Here is a 24306-nt window from a genome sequence, read left to right on the forward strand (position 1 = left end):
AGTGAAAATTGAGATTCTTCGTCTTCTGGGATATGCTTCGGATATCAACTTTTGAACCGGAATACGAAAAACGAATTTATTATACCCACATCATCAGACCGTTTGAGCTTTTAAATAATTTAGTGGTGGCATAAATAATTTAGTAGTGATCTTCAGTTCGTTAGCTCATTAAAAGTTTGGCGAGAAAATTCATTCGCAAGCAAATGCGAAGCGGAATGTGAACGGTTAGAGGATAACTGTTTTTGGGCCAAACACTTGGAATTCTGAATTCGAGAAAATAACCAAACTAAACGTTGTTCAGCCAGGAATATTTGCATAATTAATAAAATTAATTGAACTTTAAAAAACACCTACCTCAGCAAGTGAAATATGTTTTAAGAAAGCTCTATCTTTTTTCAGCGAACAGAAGCAGTAAAATTCAAACGTATTTTTCTACATTTAATATTAACCCTTAAACAAAATTGATATTTTCAGAATGTGATTATTCCTACGTAGCGCTCTGCTCGAAAAATATGACGTGCATAATTCGAGCAGATTGCTTTTATGTTTATGTTTACGTTTTCGAGCGCGTAGCGCACCGCGGCACCGCATCGATTTTCAACGGATGGACGGACAGATCGTAAATTTAAATTGTAATTTTTATCGTTAAATCCCAAACATCAAGTGATTAAAATGACCGCAATGGTAAGTTACACTGTTGATTTTTATCTCAACTCAAAATTAAGCTGTTATCTCCAGCAGAAACATAGTCCATTGGCGCCTAAAATTTGGAAACGCGACGAAATTTTATCATTCTTGGATGTATTCGAGGCAACCTTCCACGCCTCGGTATCTGACCCATTTGATTCGGAAGCGGAAATGTGGGAGTGCATCTCCAGTAAACTTTCGGACCAAAACATCACCGCTTCGGCCAGGCACTGTCAGAGCAAGTGGAACCTGCTGTACAAAACCTATATGAACAATCAGAACCATCAGGGAGTGTTCTTTTCGAAAATCAAACAGATAGTACAATTTTCGCAACAGTTGGGAGATTCGGATAGTATAGAAATCCAGGACGAGCAGATTCCGGTGAGTGGCCAGGATGTTGTGGTTGCCCAGGAAAACATGGACGAATCAGAAAAGGAAGAAACGGAAGAAAGACAAAATTGTGATGAACTAGAAGAAACACATTTAAATGATAATGCCGTACAAACGATTGATACTAAAACAGAAGAATCTCCTAGTAAATTTAGTATAAAACGTGCAGCATCACCAATAGAAACAGAAGACATCCCATTCCTGGAAATCCCTTTAAAACGCGTGAAAATTGAAAACAATCAATCATCTAAGAAAATAACACAACATAAAGAACAGGTTCTTGACGTAGTCCTTGAGGCGCCTTCAGATGAAAGCGAAAGTGGACAGACACAAAAACAGCCAAATCCTTCGGACATTACGATAGATTTGAAGGATTTCGTACTATCTCTCGCCAGCAAAATGGAACACATATTAAAAGTTCAACTCGAACTGAACCAACGCCTCGAACGTTTGGAAAATCTTCAAATTGAAAATAACCAGTTATTATCGGAAATACATAGCAAAATAAGCCAAAAGCGATGAAAATGTTGTACACTTTGACTTGAGCTAACCCTCTATTTAGATTTTGTTTTGTCTAGCTTCCTTTTAATCTATTTATTCCGGGGTTTATAATGTCTTGCGCGCGAAGTGGTGTCCACAAATTCTCATTCGTTTGAGTAGATCCTAAAGAAAAACTGCTTTTCGAAAAATTGCAAGCCGCAAGTCTCCTCACAAATATAGGCAACGTAAATGTAGATGAAGTTGATGTTAATATGAACACATTTCAACAACCAAAAACGTAGTTCTAGTTGCATAGTTTAGACTAGGCTTAACGTTTGAGTAATGAAAAGTAAAGTTTAACTAGAACATCACTGAGTGCGTATCCATTAAATATCTTAAATTTTAGGATTAAGAAGTAGCAATCATATCTCAATTATAAAACCAATAATCGAATAAGGATAGTTGTCATCGAATAATCAAAATTAATTGTGCATACAGTTTATTAAAAAATGAATCATATTTCAAAAATAAAATATAAAACAGTCTTTTCTATATAAGAACAACAATTTATGGGGCATTTAATGCGTTCTCCTGAAAGAAGCGGATAGATAGGGGTTAATAAAAATTCGATTAAAAAATATAAAATCAAACCGTTGGTTAGTCATCAAAACAAAAGCTTGTCAATGTTGAAAGCAGATGTATCTTTATTGTTCTTAATCGTTTTGTTTTTTTCCTCATTCAGCTGAAAACAGTACAGTTATTGTGGTAATAAAACATACGTTTATAATTAATCCTATTACAGTACACATAGTTGAACCTCTCACTACACTTAGAAAATAATAGTGGTTTCGTGTGATTAAAAAGGCACTTTTAGTATGCTATCGCAACAGTTAAAAAACAAAAGGAATAATCATCCTGCACAGAATCATTGCATTTTTCACTTTGCTGGTAAAAAAGCAACAGGCAAATCGATCAACTTTTCCAACCGATTGAAATGAGGAAAGAATATTGGTCTGGTTTTCTGACTTCATGTTTCTTGAATATTTCGTCCTAGTCTAGATTGTAGGTGTTCTTGAAAACTTCAAGTATTTCCTTGTTTTTCTTCCGCGATCTCCTTCCACTTTTTCAATACAAATAAGAGAGGAAAAGTATTACTAAGTTGGCAATTTTTCTTTTGTTTCTTTTTTTTTAAAAAGGTGGTTTGTACTTTCGCCTGTAATTATTGTGGTTCATAATGCCTTCAATGCTATCTGAACACATCTGTTTGGTAGAAATTATGCTCGAGAATGTGTGTTTACGTACTATGAATTAAGTTTGAGATGTTTCGATGCGTCAATGACGCTAAGTATACAACTTTTAAACGATTACGTGCTAGGAATATCGTGCGATTATTACGCTTAGTAAGTGGAAAACGAAGAAACAAACATATGGAATAAGGTCTCGTGATCGTATGAAATCTCACATGTCTATATAACACATTTTGGACGATCTTTAAGATCTTCTTCATATTGGTTTAATCTAAATACTGAATGTTGAACCCGTTTTATAAGTACCGATCATTTTTGTCTTACATGATGAATCATTTTACGTAATTATATGAGCTAAGGAAACGATTAGAAAAACCGAAAAAACAGTTACTGGTTACAAACAAAAATATCATCAACATGTTAAGGGGAAATGCACAAACTGTCGGCCTAACTGTGTTACAAAATGCTAGAAACAAAATCTAGTTAAAAGCTTCCTAACAAAACGAAAAACAGTAAAAATTCAATAGTTACACTAGTCCCGCGTCCTTGGCCATACTGTAGAAGGCCGATTGCTTGTCTTGTAGCAGTTCATTCGGTGCGGCGTATTCCGTGATCTGTCCTTTGTCCAAAACGATGACCTTGTCCGAGTCCATAATGGTATTCAGACGATGTGCTATCGTGAGTACCGTACAATCTTTGAATTCCGTACGAATGGTTCTCTGTGAGGGGATTGAAAATAAATCAATTTAGCAAGATATTCAAAATAGAACAGAAATTATCAGACGAATTAACAAGCAAACAAACCTGAATGAGATCGTCAGTTTCCAAATCCACTGCCGCGGTAGCTTCGTCCAAAATGAGAACCTTAGTCTTACGCAGCAAGGCACGGGCTAGACAGATCAGTTGCCGCTGTCCCACCGATAGATTTTCACCACCCTCCGTCACTTCGTGATTGATACCGGCAGCCAGCCCTGCAGAAATCAAATAAACCTTTTTTAGCTTAATCATCCTTGATTCTTTGATTTAGATTCAGATTTCAAACCAGTTATTTGCGGTATCATCAGATTGAAAATAAAAAAAAAATCATACCTTTCACAAACACCTTCAAGTGAGCATGTTCAAGCGCCTTCCAGATATCGTCATCCGAATGCACATTGAACGGGTCCAAATTGATACGCAGTGTTCCGGAGAATAGAACCGGATCCTGGGGAATGATGGTTAATCGCGATCGCAGAGCGTGCAATCCAAGTTGCGAAATGTCCTGTCCATCGATGACAATCTTTCCACCGGCCGACTCGATAATTCGGAACAGAGCCAACGTTAAGCTGGACTTACCTGCGCCGGTACGACCAACAATTCCTACTTTCTGACCACCATCAACGGTGAAAGAAATGCCTTTAAGTACAAGGTCCAACCCTTCTCGGTAACGGACCTGGAAATCTTGAAACTCCACACGACCGTGCTCCGGCCAATCTCGAGGCAATGTACTGTTGGCTACTTCCCAGGCAGCTTCCTGTTTGGTTTCACCATATTCCTTTATACGCTCCACGGCCACAATGTTCGTTTCCACATCCGAGGTCATACGGACCAACCAATTCAGGGTTTGGGTAATTTGCAGAGCATACGAAACCGATAACCCGACCAAGCCGGCATTCATTGTTTCCCGACCCAGGACAGCAAACAGGGCAGCGAATAGAATGATCAGGTTGCCAACCATCTCCAATCGAACGGCCAACCAGCGATTGGCAATGATGCTGGGGAAGTAGCACACCTGGTTGAAATCAACACGTGACTCCGATTCCATGATGAATCTGAAAATTTAATATTGAAATTTATCGAATACATTTGAAAACAATTTATGAATATAATCTACCTTTCTTGAAGATTGTACGCCCGAATGGTTTGAGCACCCTGGATCGACTCGCCGAAGTGTGAGTAGATTGGCGACCGTGACACCGACTCCAGTCGTTTGAGCTGCCGCGAAGTGGCGACATAGAAACGCTGAACAGCCCAGTACAGAATGCCGATGGGTAGAATGACGGCGGCAAAAATTGGCGTGGATATGCTTATGACCACCAAAGTGGCTACCACCTTTAGATGTGGATTGAAGTGATTTCGTGATAAGGAATCAAAAAGTGGATATATTAGTACATGTTTAACATATTTTTCCGAATAAATAATAATGAAAACTACAGAAAATTCTACTACATGTGGGATTTGTTCGTTGAAGTTCTATCTAGAGCAAACGAGACAAACAAGCTGGAACGCAGCCATCAAATCCCACATTCGGATTAGACTACAGTTTTAACAATACTAAACGCTTTACTACTACTTGGGTTAATAAAAATACAATCTAGTACAATCAATAGTTCATTGCATTGAAGACTGTCGCGAGAACAGTCCCCTTTAGAGGTAAATTTAACTGAATGAGCCTAGTTTTAGATTTCGTTGACAATTCAAGCTTGATTATATTGGTGGTTATATAAAAATGCGCATTTAAAATGGATTAAAACAAATGGAAAAGCATATTTTCAAACACAGAAAAGCCAAGGTGATCATTGCGATATATTGATGAAACATTTACACCTTGATGATATGACTTTTTTTAATCTTGTATCTCTTTTGGATATATTTTTATTATACTTAAAAATGAATGTTTTTTATGTACTATCTGACGTTTTTTATGTCTGCCATTTGGAAAAAAGAGTTTGTTTAAAGAATTTCAAGAATATGTATTTAATTAGATAATTTTAGAATATGTTTCTATCTACCCATAGTTCATTTTACAACTATTGCTCAAAAAAAAAATCTGGAATAAAAAAAACTCCCATAAAAAATTAAAAAACATCATAGCAAAGCAAGGAGTGCTAAGCGTCAAAAACCATTTACAGATTACTGAAAAATAATCTCCTGCATTGCATGAACATTTAAAAGCTCAATCCCCGTTTTAGTAACATTTAGGCCCAACCCTCAAAAAGTGGAAACTTATTTCAGTAACTGCTGAGCCGATTTTCACCACAATGGTCATCATGAATTGCTTGAAATCTCAAGATCTTTTTATTATAAATACACAGTTTTCTCAATTTCACTTTCATCATGTTTTGAGCTAAATATCAAAATGTAGAGGCAACTTTTTATTTGATGAACCAATTTTTCAAAAATTTAAAGTGATTTTACATTCCACCGACGAAGCGTAGAAACATGGTTAGAATGCTTTTTCTAGTTATCTTTTGCCCCTAAGAATTTTTATTACTAGAGGGGTCTTGACCTCCCTCTGAAGGTGCTCCACGGAGTTTGGGTAGAATGAACGCAGTGTTGAATTCCCAGAAAAAAGTTCCACGGAGTTGGAGTTTATCGTCCTAACGATTATCGAAATGGATTATTTTTTTATCCCATAAAACGAACTCTACTTTTTCGTGAAAACATTTGGTCAGTAACGTGATGAATTCTTTCAAAACAATATTTAAGCCGAGAAAATCTGTGATGTTATACAAATACAGTAAGGTTTTTTTACGCGGTAATACGTACCGCATGAAAAAACCATGTAAAAAACTTTTGAAGTTTGGACAAGGAGGCAATTGTCATGACAATGACATTGAGAACTTAGACCTGGGACCTGAGACATTAGACAATAGACATTATGAGACCTGAGATCTAAGACATTGGACTTATACAATATTAGATCTGTAATCTGATTTGTACTAGTGAACCTACATGAAGAGAATCGACACCCGAAACACAAAATTCCAAAAATTTATGTTCTAATTCAGGAAAACAATTTTTAAGCTGGTCGGATGAATTTATGATTAGAAACAATTTTTTTTCACTGTTCTGGTGGTACTTGTTCGTAGTTAGAAAATTATCTGATTGTTAACAAAATTCAAATAATTCATAGGGTTTATCACGATCAACCGGGCATCGAATTCAGTGTTGTCCCAGGTCCCAGTCCCAGGTCTCATATCTCATGTCTGTTGTCTCAGGTCTCACGTCTCAGGTCTCACGTCTCACGTCTCAGGTCTCAAGTCTCAGGTCTCAAATCTCAGGTCTAAAGTCTCAGGTCTCCGGTCTCATGTATCCGGTCTCATGTCTCCGGTCTCAAGTCTCATGTCTCTTGGCTCAGGTCTTAAGTCTCATGTCGTAGGTCTCATGTCTCATGTCTTATGCCTTATGTCTTATGTTTCATGCTAATGTCTTAAGTCTTATGTCTCAGGTCTCATGTCTTTTATCTGAGATTCTGACATATAAAAAAAATCTAAGTGTTTTGCTTTGAGCAGGATTTGAAATATTTTCTTTCAAATACCGCGTAAATTGCGAAAACCGCGTATAAAAATCGCGTTAGTTCCCGAAAACCGCGTAAAAAAACTTTACTGTACTTTTTTTTTTTTTTTTGTTTCGATTATAGTCGTTTTACCATCTTTATGGCATTCGCGACTTTATCAACGTTGCAGTTAGCGGATCGTTATTGAAAAACTATCCGGTACAACTGTGTTCGATGTTTACTCTTGGGCTCGAACTCGCGGACATCGACTCATCGCTTTACTGTACTGTAATATGATTTTTGCATCGAAATTATCGGAACATCCAAAATAATAACTCGATCGAGCCGTATCCATCCTTTTCACCATCTTTTAAGGATAAGTAAAATTTTATCTTTTTTTTTCAATACATTTATTTTAATATTTATTTATTTATTAATCCATCGAACTAAAAGTCTAATATCATCATATCATCATTATCAATATTATTTGCAGTGGAAGTAAAATAAAGCTGTACAAAGTTAAACTAGACCCTTCAAGTAATTCTACGAGACCAAATTTGTGAAAATTCTTTCAGTATTTGGATAATTTAAAGCGGTTTGAATTTTTAGAATCTACTTTTTGTACACTCAAAGGCCAATGAGTGTTAAACACACTTGATTATCACTTGATGAAAAAGTAATGAAAAAGCTGCTGCTTCTCAATAAAAGATGTCGATCATTTTCAAGATCTATTCGTGTACTTGAATGACGTTTCGAAGATGGTCGGAATCATTGTTGACATGTTCAACAACAAGACCATCTCAGCTTCAGGTGAAAAATCACCTCTGCCTCTCGGTAAATTTTACCTTTTTTTATTTTCCGTGTAATTACACAGAGCATGGATCACGATGAATCTGGACGTCTTAAAACGGGTCTATCTCGGAGCAATGTAAACGAAATAAAAATGTTTTGTACTCGAAATGTAGGGGTTTCATTGTACTTTAAAGGAAAAAAAAATAAAAAAATTATTCCGATAGTGTTTTGATGAATTTTCGAATTTTTCGTCGAGTACCGCTCATCATAGTTTGGACACCCTATTCACCGACCTCACCGGCCATTTCCTTCCACAATTTCTTAATCTCTGTTGCATCCCGAGTCGTCCTACCATTCTTCTTCATCTTCTACTTGACAAGTGCCCAAAATTTTTCGATAGGGCGGAATTGAGGGCATTGAATGAGTTGATGTCCTTTTCGACAAAATCCCCCCGTAGGCCCGATACCACTGTAGTACCACTGTGCTGTAGTGGCAGCTTGCCAAATCTGGCGAAAACTTTACTGGTCCTTTATGAAATCTAATGTACGAAAAAAAACGTTTTTCTGGCACTCCTCCTTGTACATTTTGGAGTCCATGGTCTTGTTTTCAAAAAAACCGGGGTTTTTCGTCCACAGCTGCAAATACCTTGCCAGATCAAACACTTTCTTGCAAACTTTTCGGCAAAAACGAATTCGAACATGCCGGGGACATCACTCCGACTAGTTTAGTGCACCACTGCAGTGGCTTCATAAAATTTTTGGCCAGGAAGCTGCCCAAAATCCATCTTCAAGTACGTTTCGTCATCCATGAGGATGCATCCGTCGTACTTCGTTGGAATCTTGTTGTATAACTTCCGGGCACGTCTTTTGGCTACTAAATTCTGCATCAATGCCCGGTTTGGTTGCTTACTGGCCTGATAGGATCGTATTCCTTCACGCAGACGAATTCTGCTAACGGTGCACCGGTCGGTGTTGAATTTCTTGGCGATGTCGTAGTTCGACTACCCTGTGTTTGCCTTGATCGTTCTCAACACCTTCAAATGCAGTTTCCGATCCTTAGTTCCACTATGACGCTTGGTATGAACCTGCCGATCGATAGTATGCATCTCACAGAAACACTTAAGAACGCTGCACACGGTCGATATGGCCATTTTTAACGATTTCGCGACTTTTGAATCCGACCCCGTCGGGTTTTTGACGTGGGTGTCCAAAATTAATTTTCGTCTCGTGGCTTCCATCACGTGTAACTTTTTTGGAACAAATTGAATCGCAATGAAATTTTCAGCACTGATAGAGGAAACATTTCCGAACAAAGTACTGTCAAAACTTTCCAGATCCAACCAAGGTCATTAGATCACAAGGTTCTCAGACTTTGTCACGGCGCGTTCGTAAATTGATTTTTTTGGGTGATGCATCAGTCGATTGATTTGTTTGGTAGATGTCAAATCACTGTCCATATGCTTTTGCATACGTTTGTTTGGAATTTACGAACGCCAGCATCGATAAAAAAAATCACTTCGATAGAAAAAATCAATTTACGAACACGCCGTCAGTAAGTAGGCCAGGAGAGCTTGGTGAGGTTCAGTGAGTTTGTTTGTAAACATCGGAAAACTTGTTCGAGCTGAGGGCTTTGTTTGTAAACAACAAGGCCGGATTAAGGGGGGGGCAAAAGGGGCAATTGCCCCGGGCCCCCCGGCTCAGGGGGGCCCCCCAAGGGAAAAAAATTTAACATTACCTTAATCATAAAACTCTAATTTCTACAAATTCATGAAAAGAAATCCAAACTAGAAAATCGGTATGAAAACTTGAAATAAAACAACTAAAGGGGGCCCCCGTGAAATAATATCTAGAATAGTTTTTTTCTCTTGCATAAGTTAAGGGGCCCCCCTAGAGTAAGCAGTGATGAAGTTCTCCCGCATTTTGCGGGCTAAGAATCTCAAAATCTTGGCATTGAATTTCAATATTTTCAACCCAAAATCTAGACGAAAATAATGTGCATCGAATTCGAAACTAAAATTTAAAAAATATGAGGCCAAACACCCTTTTTTATAGAAACATATCAGAATATCCTGACTGTACAGAACATGAAAAATAAAGAAAAACATCTCCTCATTTTTACTTCATACAAACGTCTTGCACAATAATAATTTTCATTATTACGTTTACTTTCAAAATAATGTTTACTGCCCTAAAATAGCAGCTAATTTTACCAAAACTGGTTCACAGTGCTAAGAGAGAACAGAGATTCTTCATGATAAACATTTCAAAATTTCATCCGGGCAGTATCCGGGTTATACCCGGTTTACTATAACTTTCCACTTTCGGATCATTATTTTTGTTGGTTCATAAATTCTAAACCCTTTTCCTTCCCTATTTTAGAAAATAAAATCTTTTTTTTTTGTTTTTCAAATATAGTTTTGAAAGAAAAACTGTAGTTGCCTATTTTTTTTTCGTAGGTGATGGGAAGAATTAGAGAAACATGAGGTATCAAAGAACGAAATAACATAAGCCGTAAGCCGTAGTTACCTAAATTGGACCGAACGACAGAACACAGTTTCTTTATTGAATTTCCATCTCAATTTCTGTCTTAGACTTGAAATTCGTATGAAACATTTTCAACGGATTTAACCAAAATTTTATCATCCACTGAAGTTAATATTCTGAAGTCAGCATATCGTTTTCCAAATGATTTTTGTGTTGTGTTGTTTCCTCAGTTACTGAAGTTCAGTTTCATGGTTTTTCTGAATTTTGATTCCTTATCCCTCATTTGGATTCCTTATCTGACTTTTTTCAATGATAACTGAATCTGTGTTTTATACATTTAATCTCTATTCTGATTTTGTTTTTAATCGATCATTTTTGCACTTATAACCCTTTGGCTTTGAGAGCACCGAATGAAACTTTTGTCACATTTAGAATAACTTTTTTTTTTTATCTGATGAGAATCATATGCATAAATATTTCATGAAAACTTTTTTTTGTGTTCCGAAGATTTAAAATTGAAATGCACATTTGTAATCTTGAAATTGAAGGCTTGAATCTCTGATTTTTTAAATTAAATTCATATATTCTTTCTCAGAACTTGTTTTGAAGTTATGATTTAGATTTAAGACACTGAATTGTGGTTCTGAATGTAACCTGATATTCAATCTTGAATTCTCATCTATATCGAATTTGCATTTAATTATATTGGTTATTTTTTTGAATTTTGTATTCAATGTTTCATGATTCTTCCCAATTATCATTGATTGAATATTTCTCAATGAATCACGAACCAGACGAGCAATGATGAAATGAAAATCATTTAAACTATCTATCCGGTCATTTTTCTTAATCAGAAAATTTTAGTTGGTGATAAGGTTATTTAAAAAAATGAGAGTTAAATTTCACTTTTTGCAGCTCAAATCAGAACTTCAATTTTAAAAAAATTCTTAACTCTCCCGCAATGTTTGCACGTGATTAATTAATAATTTTTATTTGAAAATACCAGAAACTATCTTCAACGCAGACAACATGGCTATTGGAGACAGTAAACGGAGCTCATATTCAGATCTATTACACGTTTAAAATGTATTGTATTTTCTGGGATAGCTTTTGAAAAAAAAAACCAATCATAGGGGCCCCCCGAGAAAAATTGGCCCGGGCCCCCCGATGGCTTAATCCGGCCCTGGTAAACAAACTCTACGAACTCCATAGTAGCCAAATCAAAACGGCTGAATTGGGAGTTTCTCATATCATTACACCTACTATATATACACACTTTGGATCCACCAACTAGGAGCGCAATGGTATAATAAACAGTGCGTCCAGATTCATCGTGATCCATGCTTTATCGATATCGTATGTGTGGCTAATGTTATCTTATAGAATGCTACAAAATAATTCAAATATCCCAAGGTACTTTCTTTGGTGACCAATAATTAACTTTCTAAAAATTCATTAGGTGAATAATCATGCATTATGTGTCTATCAATTCCATCACCTTTACATATGAGACCTTAAAGATGTAATGAAAACAAATCTATCGATCTAATACTTTTTCCAACATAGTTAACAATGAGTCCTGAACCAAAATGCAACGGAGACTAAATTTAGAATGAAACGAAAATAATTTTTTTTACAATTTTTATGCGCTAATAAATGACAAAAAATATTTTAGAATCAGAAAGCCAATAATACTAAATGGGAGAGGTAGAAAATCTCAAACCAAATTGATTTCGGTATTCTACACACCGCGGAGTACTCAAAACGTATTTCGTCGAACTTTTCTACAAAAATCTCAAAGTAACAATTTGGTATGCAATTTTCCAACAGCACGAGCATCTTCGATTGTATCACGATGCAGCCAATAGAATAACGAGAAAAAAAACTTCATTCTAAATTTTACCTCGATGGCACAGATTACGAAATCGAGCAGAAGTTCCGGTAGGGTACTGTCCACCACGTCAACGTCACTCGAAAACCGAGACAGTATGCGTCCAGTCGGCGTCGTGTCGAAGAAATGCATCGGCAGGCGGACGATGTTGGCCAACAGCTGCTCGTGGATTCGAACAGCTGCAGCCCAACATCCGAGCAGCAGAGTCAAGTCGAAGGCGATTCGCACCAGACCTACAAAAGGGTTTAGGAACAGGAGGAGCGGAAACACCAGGGCGGTTTCCAGGGTTGAGTGCAAAATGACAGTATGATGGTGGATGTTTTATAAAGGTAAGTGAAACGCAAAGTGTCGAGTGTAATGTTTATGTTGCTGTGAAATATGTGCGTAACGATTAGGTAGTAGGTAGAGAAATTCAGCGGCATTTAATTGTTTCTGAACAACCATTTCTACCGAAAAAAAGGAAACCCCAAGTCACCACACGATTACCTCGAACGCTAGATACAAAAGTCCGTCCAGTTTGTAGGGCAAAACATTATCCAGCACATCAATATCTTTTGAAAACCGCGACAGGATTCTTCCGATGGGAGTGGTATCAAAAAATTCCGACGGCAACCGGAGGACGTTGCGCAAAAGAGTTTCATGCAGGCGCTTGGCCGCATATAATCCCATCAAATCCGGAACGAGATCGATCACAACGTCCATGATGACTAGAACGTGATAAGAGGAAATTTTGATGTGGCTTTAGGTTGTTCAACGATAACGATAAAGGTAGCAAACAAGTAAAATATAACGATCATTCAGGTTGAACATACTTTGCTTTGAAGTAGAGTTTGATATGGCTACCTATTTGGTGATTTATCCAGATTTATCCGAGTAATAAAACAGTTCCATAGACAAGGTTCATACAATTAACTCAGCCCTTTCAAGAAGCGTTACAGCATTAGACTGAGTCGATTTGAGATCATTTTTGAATTTCTAAAACCCTGGTATCTAATAAGCTTTGTTTTGGTTTAAAGCTCATCCATATTTTTTTGCAGAATTTTCGAGTAACGTTTTACATGAGAAAATTTGAACTTTTAAGTTTGTATGGGAAAATTGAATATTTTGTACTGAAAAATAAACACTATTTTTGTTTCTTCTTCAGACTTATCTTCTGCAAAATATTCAATTTTCCTATACAAACCTAAAAGTTCAAATTTTCTCATGTAAACGTTACCTAAAATTTTTGCAAAAAAATCATAGATGAGTTTTAAGCCAAAACGAAGCTTTTTAGATCCCAGGGTTTGAGAAATTGAAAAATGACCCCAAATCGACTAAGTCTATTACTACTACTGCGCTGAAAAATTAATTTTTAACCATATTTCAATATTTGTCTTAATTTTCAGAATGCTTATTAAAATTCAGCTGTCATTATTCCATTTTTTTTTAGATTTTATCGATGTCCGAGATGTCGACGTACAAGCTTGAACGAAAAATGTTCAAAAAGTGTGTAAAATTTCAAATGCTGACATCCAAAAAATACGTTGAAAATTGACTTGAAATAGTGCCATCTATTGCGTCGTTCAAAAGTTACAATTCAAATTTCCATGTGCCCAGTTTTCGAAAAGGCGTAATCGTAACATGAACTCATCAATAATCAAACTAATACCGTTGTAAAATAGACGGTTTCAATTTATTGCTGGATGAATGCACAATGTTACACGGAAAAAAATTGCGTTGCTTTTCCAAAGACGTTGTCATGATAATTTTACCATTTCTGCGTTATAGTATTTTCAACCACGCAAATTATAACATCAATTTCATCATAATTTCTATAACACCTAGCGCCCGCATAGTAATTTATACATTGTGGCACCAATTCATATCAACAAAATACTACGCACGTGGTACTTTTGAGAACAAAACATATTTGACTCAAAAACATCAGTGCGTATGATAATTTTACTATGGTAAACATTCTTGTTGTTTATACTAATTCAGGACCATTAATCATCAAACCCGCAAGTAAACAAACTAATTTTGAGCTGCTTTCAAGTTTTATAACTTTTGAAAATCTTTCCAGAGCATCGGGAGAACACACTTACATTGACCCACGAGTGTCGGAAGTGTGAATTTTAATGTTTTGAATAATGTTCAAATGCATGCATGCAAATAAACAAACAAACATACAAAGTAATTTTACTATTTAAATCAAGCTCCTCCCGCATACTAATCTTTATCATAACACATACTAGTTTCATCATGAAACATATCAATTTTACTAGGCACGAAGTAAAACAATGCATCATTTCATTGACAATTTTACTAAAACGCAGTCGAATTTACTATGCGCAGCCAAATTGAGCACATGGTAAAATAGCTATGCGTAAGGTATTATAAACAACAAAACATATTTGACTCAAAAATATGGTTGCCTGTTGTTCATTTAAACCACGGATTTAGTAATTTTACTATGCTTTTTTTTTTGTGTGTACTTTCGACTAGACAGAATTTCACTTCCTTTGTTTTATACGGTGTTTACTTATTGACTTTTTTTCATGTGTGAAACAACTTTTTTAGTTCACGTAACCCGAAACGTTGAGTAAATTTAAAAATTAAAAAAAAAAGTTATTTCACTCACCGAAAAAAATCAAAAAATTTAAACCGTATAAAAAGTACCGGTGATAAACTTTTATTCATTCCTTTATTTTTGCACTACTAACAGTTTTACAAAAATCTTTTGCACTTCTTGAACGGTTATCGTCAGATGACGAATCGGCTATATCCAGTCAATTAGGAACATTAATAATCAGTCTTACCCATCAGAACTGATTCTAGACATCTCAAAGCAGGTTACTATCAAGTAGCATTTTGGCAACCAATGGTCCAAAATTTAGCACTTCTTGCTTGAGGAAAACAGCGATTAACATTTAAAATATATTTCCTTTATGCAACCGGACGAAAGTGTTACGAAAATTTAACATAAATGCCAAACAGTTCATACGACCTGTTCCAAACTGACCAAAATTTTGTTTGTTTCTCAGTTTGGTTTTGCAAGTTCTCTTTGGTGTTCCATCCAAAAACCAAAATTGGTTCAAAACAATCGTTGGAAAATTTACACAAGTTTCGTGGGCTAGCTTGTACAAAAAAAAAAAAAAAACTTCAGTTTCCTGTTATTCAAAGTCTAAGAAAATAAAATAGTTAAAAAAATTACTTAGTGTCCAAGAAAGCTGGAGTGAGTTGGCAGCTAAACGTTGTATAAGGATATATTTTTTTGAAATTTTTTAGGATCATGACCACAGAAAATCTAAAAAAGTGGTGTAAAAACCGTACTTTTCAATCAATGTACCGTTAAAAATGTTTAAGTCATACCAGATAAATTTTGAAAAGAGGATTGAAAAGTTGACGTAATTTGGCACAATTTTGCATTTTAGATTTTTCAAATACGAAACACAGAATTTTTGACGTATTTCCAAAGCTAGCTGTTTTTCGCAATTTTTGTCAATTCGCTGTTTCTCAGATTTTCTTGCACTTTAATTCAACTTTGCACTGGATTTTGAATTTATTTACGCAAGATTTCCGCAATTAATTTATTTTCATCAGAAAATAATTAAATTAGCGCTGCAATACTTCACACAAATATGATAAATAGAAATGTGACATACTTTCAAATACTGGCAAAGTTGAATTTAAGTCTTAGATAATCTGAGGAATTATAAATTGACAAAAGGTTCGAAAAACAGCTAGGTACCTTTGAAAATTCGTCAAAAAATTTTTGTATCAAGAGTTTTTTTTTTTTGAGAAATCAAATAATGGCTATTTCATGATGAATCTAGTATGGTGGTCTCACTTTGGCCAAAAGTAGACGAGGGTTAGATGCGGTGGTGGGGGCGCAACGCAGCCGAAATTTGCTGGCTGGCTAGGATGCCAGGTGCTCCGATTTTTTGTAAAACACGGAATTTTGCCAATCATCAAGATATTTCTCAGACAAAGATTTCGCCTTGATTTTTGCAAATGTAATCCATAGAAGCGAAAAAAATTCTTCCGGATGAGTTCCGGGCTGGTAAGCAAAGCTGGAAGAGGTTGGGCCAATAGACGACGGTGCCAGCTTTGTCGGTAGCAGTGAGTAACATTAATTATCCATTACTTATAACAAATTTATGCTTACTCAATACTATTTTTCTTCCAGAGCTGTCTGGAAGCAGCAGAAAGTCTTCGAATCGGATGGTAACATGGCGAGGCATGACATTCCATCAGGGCCGGATTAAGCCATCGGGGGGCCCGGGGCAATTTTTCTCGGGGGGCCCCTATAATTCGATTTTATTTTCAAATGCTACCCAGAAAATACAAAAGCTTTTAAACGTGTAAAAAAACTGGGGATGAGTTCAGTATACTATCTTCAAATAGCCATATTGTTTGCGTAGAAAATAGTTTTTGGTATCTTCAAATAAAAATTGGTAATCAATCACGTGCAAAAATTGCGGAAGAGTTTAGAAATTTCTTAGAAATGAAAACTCTTATTTAAGCTGCAAAATGCAAAATTAAATTCCCATTTTTTTTTAAACCCTTATCACCAACTAAAATTCCCTAATTTAAAAAAATGACCGGATAAATATTTTAAATGATTTTCATATCATCATTGATCGTTTGGTTTGTGCTAATTCAAAAAATATTTACCTAGTGACAAGTAGGAAGTATTAGGAAGTATTTGAAACATAGAAAACAAAATTAAAAAAAAAATAAACAAAATAACTAAATCCATATTCCATAGAGATACAGATATAAAAGTTTAAGAATTGAAAACTTTAAATCACGTTATATTCAGAACCAAAATTCAGTGTCCCAAATCTAAATCATAATTTCAATTCAAGTTTGAGAAACAAACTATCAATTAAATTCAAAAAATCTTTTCATGAGATGTTTTTGAATATGATTCTCATCAGATAAATTTTTTTTATCAAATTGTTATTCTAAATGTGACGAAAGTTCCATTCGATGCCCTCTAAGCCAAAGGAGTATTAGTGAAAAAATGATCGGTTGGAAAAAAAAAATTGAGAATAAAGATTGAATGTTTGAAACACAGAATCAGTTATCATTGAAAAAAAATCAGATACGGAATCCAAATGAGTTTAGTACTATAAACTAATTGAATTTAGAAATTGCCGATGAAAAAAAAATCAAGTTTTTTTCTCGATTTGTGTTAAGTATTTGACCAATTTCGCCCAGATATTGTCCGGATTTTTGGTAGACATTTTGGTATCAAATGCCCGGATTTTACCAGGTTTTAAGCTAAAATAGCCTGGATTTGTCCGGCCCGGGTACGTGCTGAAAAAATTCTGGCAGCCTTACTTTAAACAAAGATCCTAAATTTTCAAAATTCAGAAAAATGAGGAAACTGAACTTCAGTAACAACACAAGATTTGAAAATCCCAAGGAATTGAATCTGGAAAAAGATCATAGAAAAAATCATATTAAGAAAATCACTCAATGATACAAGCAACTCAACTATAAGTTCGTTTTTATGATAATTTGAGAATAATCATTTGGAAAATGATATGCTGAATTAAGGATATTCACTTCAGTAGATGATAAAATTTTTGTTAAATCAATTGAAAATGTTACAGTACAAATTTCATGTCTAAGACAGAGATTGGTATGGAAATTCAATAAAGAAACCCTGTACTGTCGATTGGTTCAATTTAAGCAACTACAGTTTTTTTTTAAGATTTTACTTTCAAACTTAAGGAGGGAAAAGGGTTTAGAATTTACAAAGCAATGAAAAATTCAATAATAATGATTGAAAGGTGAAAAGTTATTATAATACGCGGTATTAACCCGGATACTGCCCGGGTAAAATTATGAAATGTTTACCAGAAAGCGAAATCAGCTGCAATTAAAGTGCAGTAAACCATAACTTGGAAACTTAACGTAACAACAAACATTATTTTTGTGCAAGACGTTTGAATGTAATGAAAATGAGGAGATGTTTTTTTTTTTATTTTACCTGTTCTTTAAAGAATATCGTAACTGATATGTTTCGATAAAAAATGATAATTCGAGGTGTTTTGCCTCATATTCATCTTAATTTTTTTTCGAATTCGGTTTTTTCCAAAGATTTTGATATTCTCAGCTCGCAAAATGTGGGAGAGCTCCTTCACTGCTTACTCTAGGGGGCCCCCTTAACTTTTTAAGACAAAAACTAATCTAGATATTTTTTCATGTGGGCCTGTGGGCCATGTGGGTTTTTATATTTCAAGCTTTTATTCCGATTTTCTAGTTTTGATTTCTTTTCATGGATTTGTAGTAGTAGTATGATTAAAGTAATGTTAAAACCTTTTTTTCCCTCGGGGGGCCCCCCTAAGCCGGGGGGCCCGGGGCAATTACCCCTTTTGCCCCCCCTTTAATCCGGCCTTGCATTCCATCGTCCGAGAAGCGGCTGGCTTTCCTGCAGGAACTTCCGATCTTCATCGAGATGAAACAGCTGCTTCAGGAGGACCCCCGTCTGTTGTCATCGCTGCTCAAGAAGATTCAATCGAGTAATCCGGATCTGATGGGTATCATTTAAGAGAACCAGATGGAGTTTTGGCCCATTTGAACGAGGGAACCGATGAGCTGAAGGGTGGTGGAGGGGGCGCCGTCAGCGGTGGAAGTGACGTAGCGCATGATGTAGCCTCGACTGCCGCTTCGATGGTGAACAACATGAGTCCGACCTTGATGCCATCGATCGGACAAGCAACATCCGATTTAGGATTTTGGTTGTTTGGTCCACCCTTAAAAGATCCTTCCTATTATCACGGTTAATCACAGCTATTTGCAGCATCCAAAAATTGCGGAGTGTGTTGTAATTTAAGATACAAAAAAAGTGTTTCGAACATCCCTGGCATCATTGGACCCCCTCTTACGTAAACATGTCAGCCAGCTGTCAAACATTTTTTCAATATGACTGAACGTGCAATTTGGCATTTGAGACCACCATACTAGATTCATCATGGGCTATTTGAGCCACCACACGCATCAGAAAATGGAGTAATGGCTGTTTTAACCTCGATTCCCTTGCACTATTTAAATACTTCAGAAAAGCATGCTTGGACTTGAAAATATTTTGAACCAATTATGCACAAGAAAAGTCTCATTTGATTCAAAATTTTTAAATCCAAACATGTTTTTTTCTGAATTTATTGAAAAAAAAGGAGAATTGAGGGTAAAATCAGCCATAGCTCCTATTTCCAAAGCGTGCGGTGGCTCAAATCGTCTTCATTCGATTCTTCAGAAAAACTTACAAAACATGGGTCTCATTTAGTTTAACATTTTCAAGACCGAACATGCTTTTCTGGAATGTTTAAAGAATGTAGGAGAATTGAGGGTAAAAACAGCCATAACTCGATTTTACGATGTGTGCGGTAGCTCAAATAGCCTTCATCCGATTTCTCGAAAAAAAAAAATCACATAAGATAAGTCATTTGGTTCAAAATTTTCATGTTCGACCATACTTTTTTTCTGAATTAATTGAAAAATGTAGGGTAATTGGGGATAAAACAGTAACTCAATTTTCCAATGTGTGTGGTAGCTCAAAAAGACTTCATTTGATTCAATTTTTTTTTAAATAAATTTATTTTCAGTTCATCGGAAAAAAAATCACACGCTTGATAGGTAAGTCTATTTTTGTCAAAGTTTTCTAGTCCAAATCAGTGGTCTTCTGGATTGTTTAAAAATATGGGGGAATTAGGGATTTAAAAGGCACTATATCTCCGTTCGTAAGCTTGTGCTGCGTCTGACCCTAAGACCAATCGATTCTCCGGACATTTTCACTAAAGTAAAGTATATTTTCATAGATTTGGTTCGAGGAGGGAAGATATTGAATTTCTTCGTGGTTTATACACTATTTTTCCTCATAGTGAATTAAGTTAACATGTGAAAAGCGAAAAAAACGAGATATCTCGTATTTGGTCCGCAATGTGTTAGGTGTCTGTACTTTAATTCGTCCAAGTGAAAACTGACTTTGACTACAATTACGGTTAAATGTGAAGAATATTGCCATTTTTTTTAAAAAAATTTCCCACCAATATCATTTCATATGAACATATTCCTTATGTGAAAAAGGATACAAGTTGCAAATTTTTGTACTTTGTTTTGTCGCATATGTGGTGGCTGCAAAGGTCCCATGTGCTACCCTTTTTATAGCAACCATCCGAAGGTTGTTCCTACGATGAGTGAAAAAAAACCATCTTTCGATCTTTTGCTTTCAATCTTGCACATTTCGTTGTAGACCTGATTTTGGCAGCTACTGAAAGTTTCAGTCGTGCAAAGTAGTTAAAATTTGTTGCTCAAAAAAGGCAAAATGAGGTATGATGTAAAGATTTTGAGAAAATGAACTTCAGAAGTATTAGTAGCTAGACTAAACTGATAGTTGTTATGAAACATTCAGCTTTACATGATACGTACTTTTCAAACGATGAACAATCAAATAAGTCTTGATTACGCTGAGGTCTGCAGCCTAGTCGAAGCAGATGTGGCTGAAGCTAGTTTTGAAATTCTCAAGCATTTCATTAATGCGAAAAAGAAAAGTTTAATTTTTACCTCGCACACCATATACAAAACACCACTCAGCCTATAGGGAAGATGGGCGTCCACTACATCGACGTCTTTCGAAAACCGAGACAGTATTCGACCGAGGGGAGTTATATCGAAAAATTCCAGTGGCAATCGAAACACGTTCTTCAACAGGGCTTCATGCATACGCCGAGCCGCATTTAAGCTTATCAATATCGGGAAAAGTCCGCCACGATCGACATAATGGCTGCGAATAAAGTTTTTAAGCTTTGGGTGTACAACAATACACTCACATTTGTTATCTAGATTATCTCAAAATTGTAAAGAATTTAGTAAAAATAAAAGTTCCTTTTCATATGAATTCGAATATACTTATGTATGCATGAGCGAATCATAAAATGATGGTGTTACAGACACGTGTTTCGTGCCATGCTTTATTTATTATTTCCCGGAACATTCGACGATAGTGATTACATTTATTGTTGTGCTTCGGCGAAACGTGAACATAGAAACATACATAGCACACATACAGGGACGAGCGTGTTGAAGAGAGATCCAGTGTGAGATAACCGACCCGCGAAAGATGTGCAAACACTTAATAAGATGACCTTCCATATCGCATAACCGCCTGCACTTTTACCTCCAACAGTATGTAAATACCGTCACTTATTGCTTGCGGCAAAACGTTATCCAAAACGTCGAGATCTTTCGAAAAACGAGCCAGGACTCGGCCAGTTGGAGTAACGTCGAAAAAGGGCAAAGGTAGACGCAGGACTGTATGGAGCATAGCTAGATGCATGCTTATAGCTGCAAATAGTGCTCCCAATCGAGGCATTAAATCGGTCAGAGCAGACGTAATCGCTAGAAATGGGACGTTTAAATTGAAAAAAAGCTTTTATCAAGTACTTGATTCCGGTGCAATTCATTCAATGTGCAATATTGCTAACTACCTACTCATATGAATTTTAATGTCGAAAAAATACACAAACGCATTACCAGAATTCATTCTATGCATTTCTACTTGAATTAAAAAGTATAATTGTGTGAAAATTGTCAGAAATCGTGTGCTAAATAGGTAGAATTTATGAGTGTATCGATGAAATTTAGAATGAGAAAAAGAAATATTATTAATTTGTGACAGTGCAGTGTTCGTGCTGCAGTTTACATAAAAGATTTTGTTATAGAACGAATAAATTAAGTACAGGCAGATAGAAACATACATTTTAGATACCTTCGTCTTCAAATTTTAATTTAGAGACGTTTCTCACGTCGTTTACTAGGAAAATATTAAACATCTTCGTTGTTTCATCAATATATCGTTAACCACGAAAAAACAAATACAGTACCGTTCATAATTGTATAGAAATTGGAAGCACGCGCACTGTCACTTCGACTTTGAACTTCCATAACTTTTGACTCTGATGATATTTTTTGATCAAATTTTCTGCGTTAGATAGATCAACTATAACACTATTATATCACAAAATTTGAGCATTCTAGAGTTTGTGTAACCTGAGATAAAGTCATTCTACGAAAATCGGACTTTTTGGACTTTTCTCATTCAAACAGTAATATCTCAGAAACTACGCTACATTTTTTGTTGAAATTTTGCAGAGTGATTGTTGAAATGTAAAGCTATCATGTCTGAAGTTTTTGAAAAGTTTTATCGATGGGATCAAAAGTTACGCGAGGTACAATTTTTCAGGCATAAACCTAAAAATGCGATTTCTATAGAATTTTGAACGGTTGTTTTCTTAGGAAACTCCTATTTTATGTTTAACAACCAGTAAATCTATTTCAACCAAAAAATCAAAACAATATCGCGAGATTCTGATTTCAAAACACAAATAGATCTTCAATTTCATTTTTTCATTTCATCATTGCTTTTGCCAGACATTTTTTGACTGATTTGTGGATGGAAACGATTATGTTCTCATGAATCGTCCAAAATTCTATAGAAATCGCATTTTTAGGTTCATGCCTGAAAAATTGTACTTCCCGTAACTTTTGATCCCATCAATAAAACTTTCTAAAAACTTCAGACATACTTACTTTATATTTCAACAATCACTCTGCAAAATTTCAACAAAAAATGTAGTGTAGTTCGTGAGATATTGCAGTATGAATGAGAAAAGTCCAAAAAGTCCGATTTTCGTAGAATTACTGTATCTCAGGCCACACCAACTCCAGAAAACTCAAATTTTGTAATATAATAGTTTGATAGTTGATCTATCTAACGCAGAAAATTTGATCAAAAAATATCATCAGAGTCAAAAGTTATGGAAGTTCAAAGTCGAAGTGACAGTGCGCGTGCTTCCAATTTCTATACAATTATGAACGGTACTGTACATTTTGTAGAACTAGAATAGTTTATCGGCGATAATTTTTTTTTTTTTCAGAAAGGCTAAACGTCTATCCTTCCCAACAAACATTTTGGTTAATTTAAACAACAACTCGTTGAACAAAAGCTGAGTTGAAGCTTGACTACTGTTTCTGCTTACTGGCTTAATAAAGGCAAACTGGAGCGCTGGTTCAGCTTATAAAGAAGTGTTAGTACAGCTGATGAGAGAAATTGAAGAGTTGTTTCTGTATCACTTTTACAGCTTTTGTGACCAGTAAGCCGGTCGCTTCGTTAATTACGTTTGGTGACATTTTCGCTGAATGATTTCTCCAATTCAACATGATTAAGATACATTAAGGGCTGAACACACGCTTGTTAGTGAATTTTGGTGACCTTCTTTCAGCCAGTTCGCTGATCGAAAACTTAATCGCGACTTTTTTTTCAACTAAAAAATGTTTGTTGGATTCTCGTTTGAAACCAGCTGGTTTAGCCGAAATCAAATTTCAAAGCGCCTAAGCAAAGACAGCGCTTAACTCTTTGTTGACAGATGTCGATACGAATGCTCTAGCAATAAAACTAATAAAAGTATTTTGACTGATTTCAGGGAGCAGAAAATTTAGTTTTTTTTTTCAATCCGGCATCTAGCGATACTTGAATAGCAAATCCATCAAAGGCAGAGTGAATTTACCTCGAAGAAACAATACACCAATTCGCTAATGGTAAACGGAAATGTATTATCGAGCACGTCGATGTCTTTGGAAAAGCGGGACAAAATTCGGCCCGTCGGGGTCACATCGAAAAAGGTCAACGGCAGCCGGAGGACCGCCGCCAGTAAAGCAAGGTGCAGAGAGATGGCCGCATTCAGAGTGCCAAGCTGGGGTGCCAAATCGCATAAGACTGACGAAAAGGCTAGAATGGAAGAACAGATTCGAAAGTAGGAGTTTTGTGAGACGGTAAGGATCTAAGGGTGCTTCTGACGGTTGATAGTTTTTTCTACTTGAGCAGTTAAATAAGAAAGTTTTTGAAAAATACTAATAGAAGTTGCAATTTATTTACATTTTTGAAACGGTTCAATCTTTAAAAATATAATTAAAAAATGGTATTGAAAAGAATCCCCGTCAACTTCTGTACATTTTTACACAATTCACCAAAATACTAGGAAAAAGGGCATGCAGTAACATATTTTTTCAGTCATATAACACACATTA

At 35.7% G+C, this 24306-nt stretch overlaps 2 protein-coding genes across 6 annotated transcripts; one reads left to right on the plus strand and one right to left on the minus strand.

Annotated features, from left to right (window-relative positions):
* Nucleotides 1-556: 556 nt before the first annotated feature.
* LOC129744145 (uncharacterized) lies at nt 557-4611 on the plus strand. Of its 2 annotated transcripts, none has more exons than XM_055736540.1 (2): nt 557-684; nt 739-4611. In XM_055736540.1, exons 1-2 carry the CDS (start codon nt 673-675, stop codon nt 1597-1599), a joined length of 873 nt encoding a protein of 290 aa, XP_055592515.1. In that variant the 5' UTR covers nt 557-672; the 3' UTR covers nt 1600-4611. The 2 variants fall into 2 exon arrangements, with proteins under 2 accessions (XP_055592515.1, XP_055592517.1); XM_055736542.1 differs by having other exon boundaries at nt 569-684; nt 742-4611.
* LOC129744143 (multidrug resistance-associated protein 1-like) lies at nt 2044-22262 on the minus strand. 4 transcript variants are annotated; one of them, XM_055736537.1, is made up of 6 exons: nt 21398-22262; nt 4678-4895; nt 3894-4615; nt 3609-3775; nt 3336-3523; nt 2044-2148 (listed from the first exon to the last, which is right to left on the minus strand). In XM_055736537.1, exons 1-6 carry the CDS (start codon nt 21590-21592, stop codon nt 2136-2138), a joined length of 1503 nt encoding a protein of 500 aa, XP_055592512.1. In that variant the 5' UTR covers nt 21593-22262; the 3' UTR covers nt 2044-2135. The 4 variants fall into 4 exon arrangements, with proteins under 4 accessions (XP_055592512.1, XP_055592513.1, XP_055592511.1 ...); XM_055736538.1 differs by lacking the exon at nt 21398-22262 and adding an exon at nt 20785-21379; XM_055736536.1 differs by lacking the exon at nt 21398-22262 and adding an exon at nt 12715-13299.
* Between the last annotated feature and the right edge of the window lie 2044 nt (nt 22263-24306).

Source organism: Uranotaenia lowii, chromosome 2 (genome assembly GCF_029784155.1).
Source record: "Uranotaenia lowii strain MFRU-FL chromosome 2, ASM2978415v1, whole genome shotgun sequence".
Classification (NCBI taxonomy): domain Eukaryota; kingdom Metazoa; phylum Arthropoda; class Insecta; order Diptera; family Culicidae; genus Uranotaenia; species Uranotaenia lowii.

Bases quoted from the DNA above. Each gene is read 5' to 3' on its own strand.
- LOC129744143 (XM_055736536.1), bottom strand. From the start codon at position 12,930: ATGGACGTTGTGATCGATCTCGTTCCGGATTTGATGGGATTATATGCG. The intron at 4,616-4,677 runs GTAGATTATATT...TTAAATTTTCAG, and splicing joins GCGTACAATCTTCAAGAAAG to ATTCATCATGGAATCGGAGT. The intron at 3,776-3,893 runs GTATGATTTTTT...TGATTTCTGCAG, and splicing joins CTTGAAGGTGTTTGTGAAAG to GGCTGGCTGCCGGTATCAAT.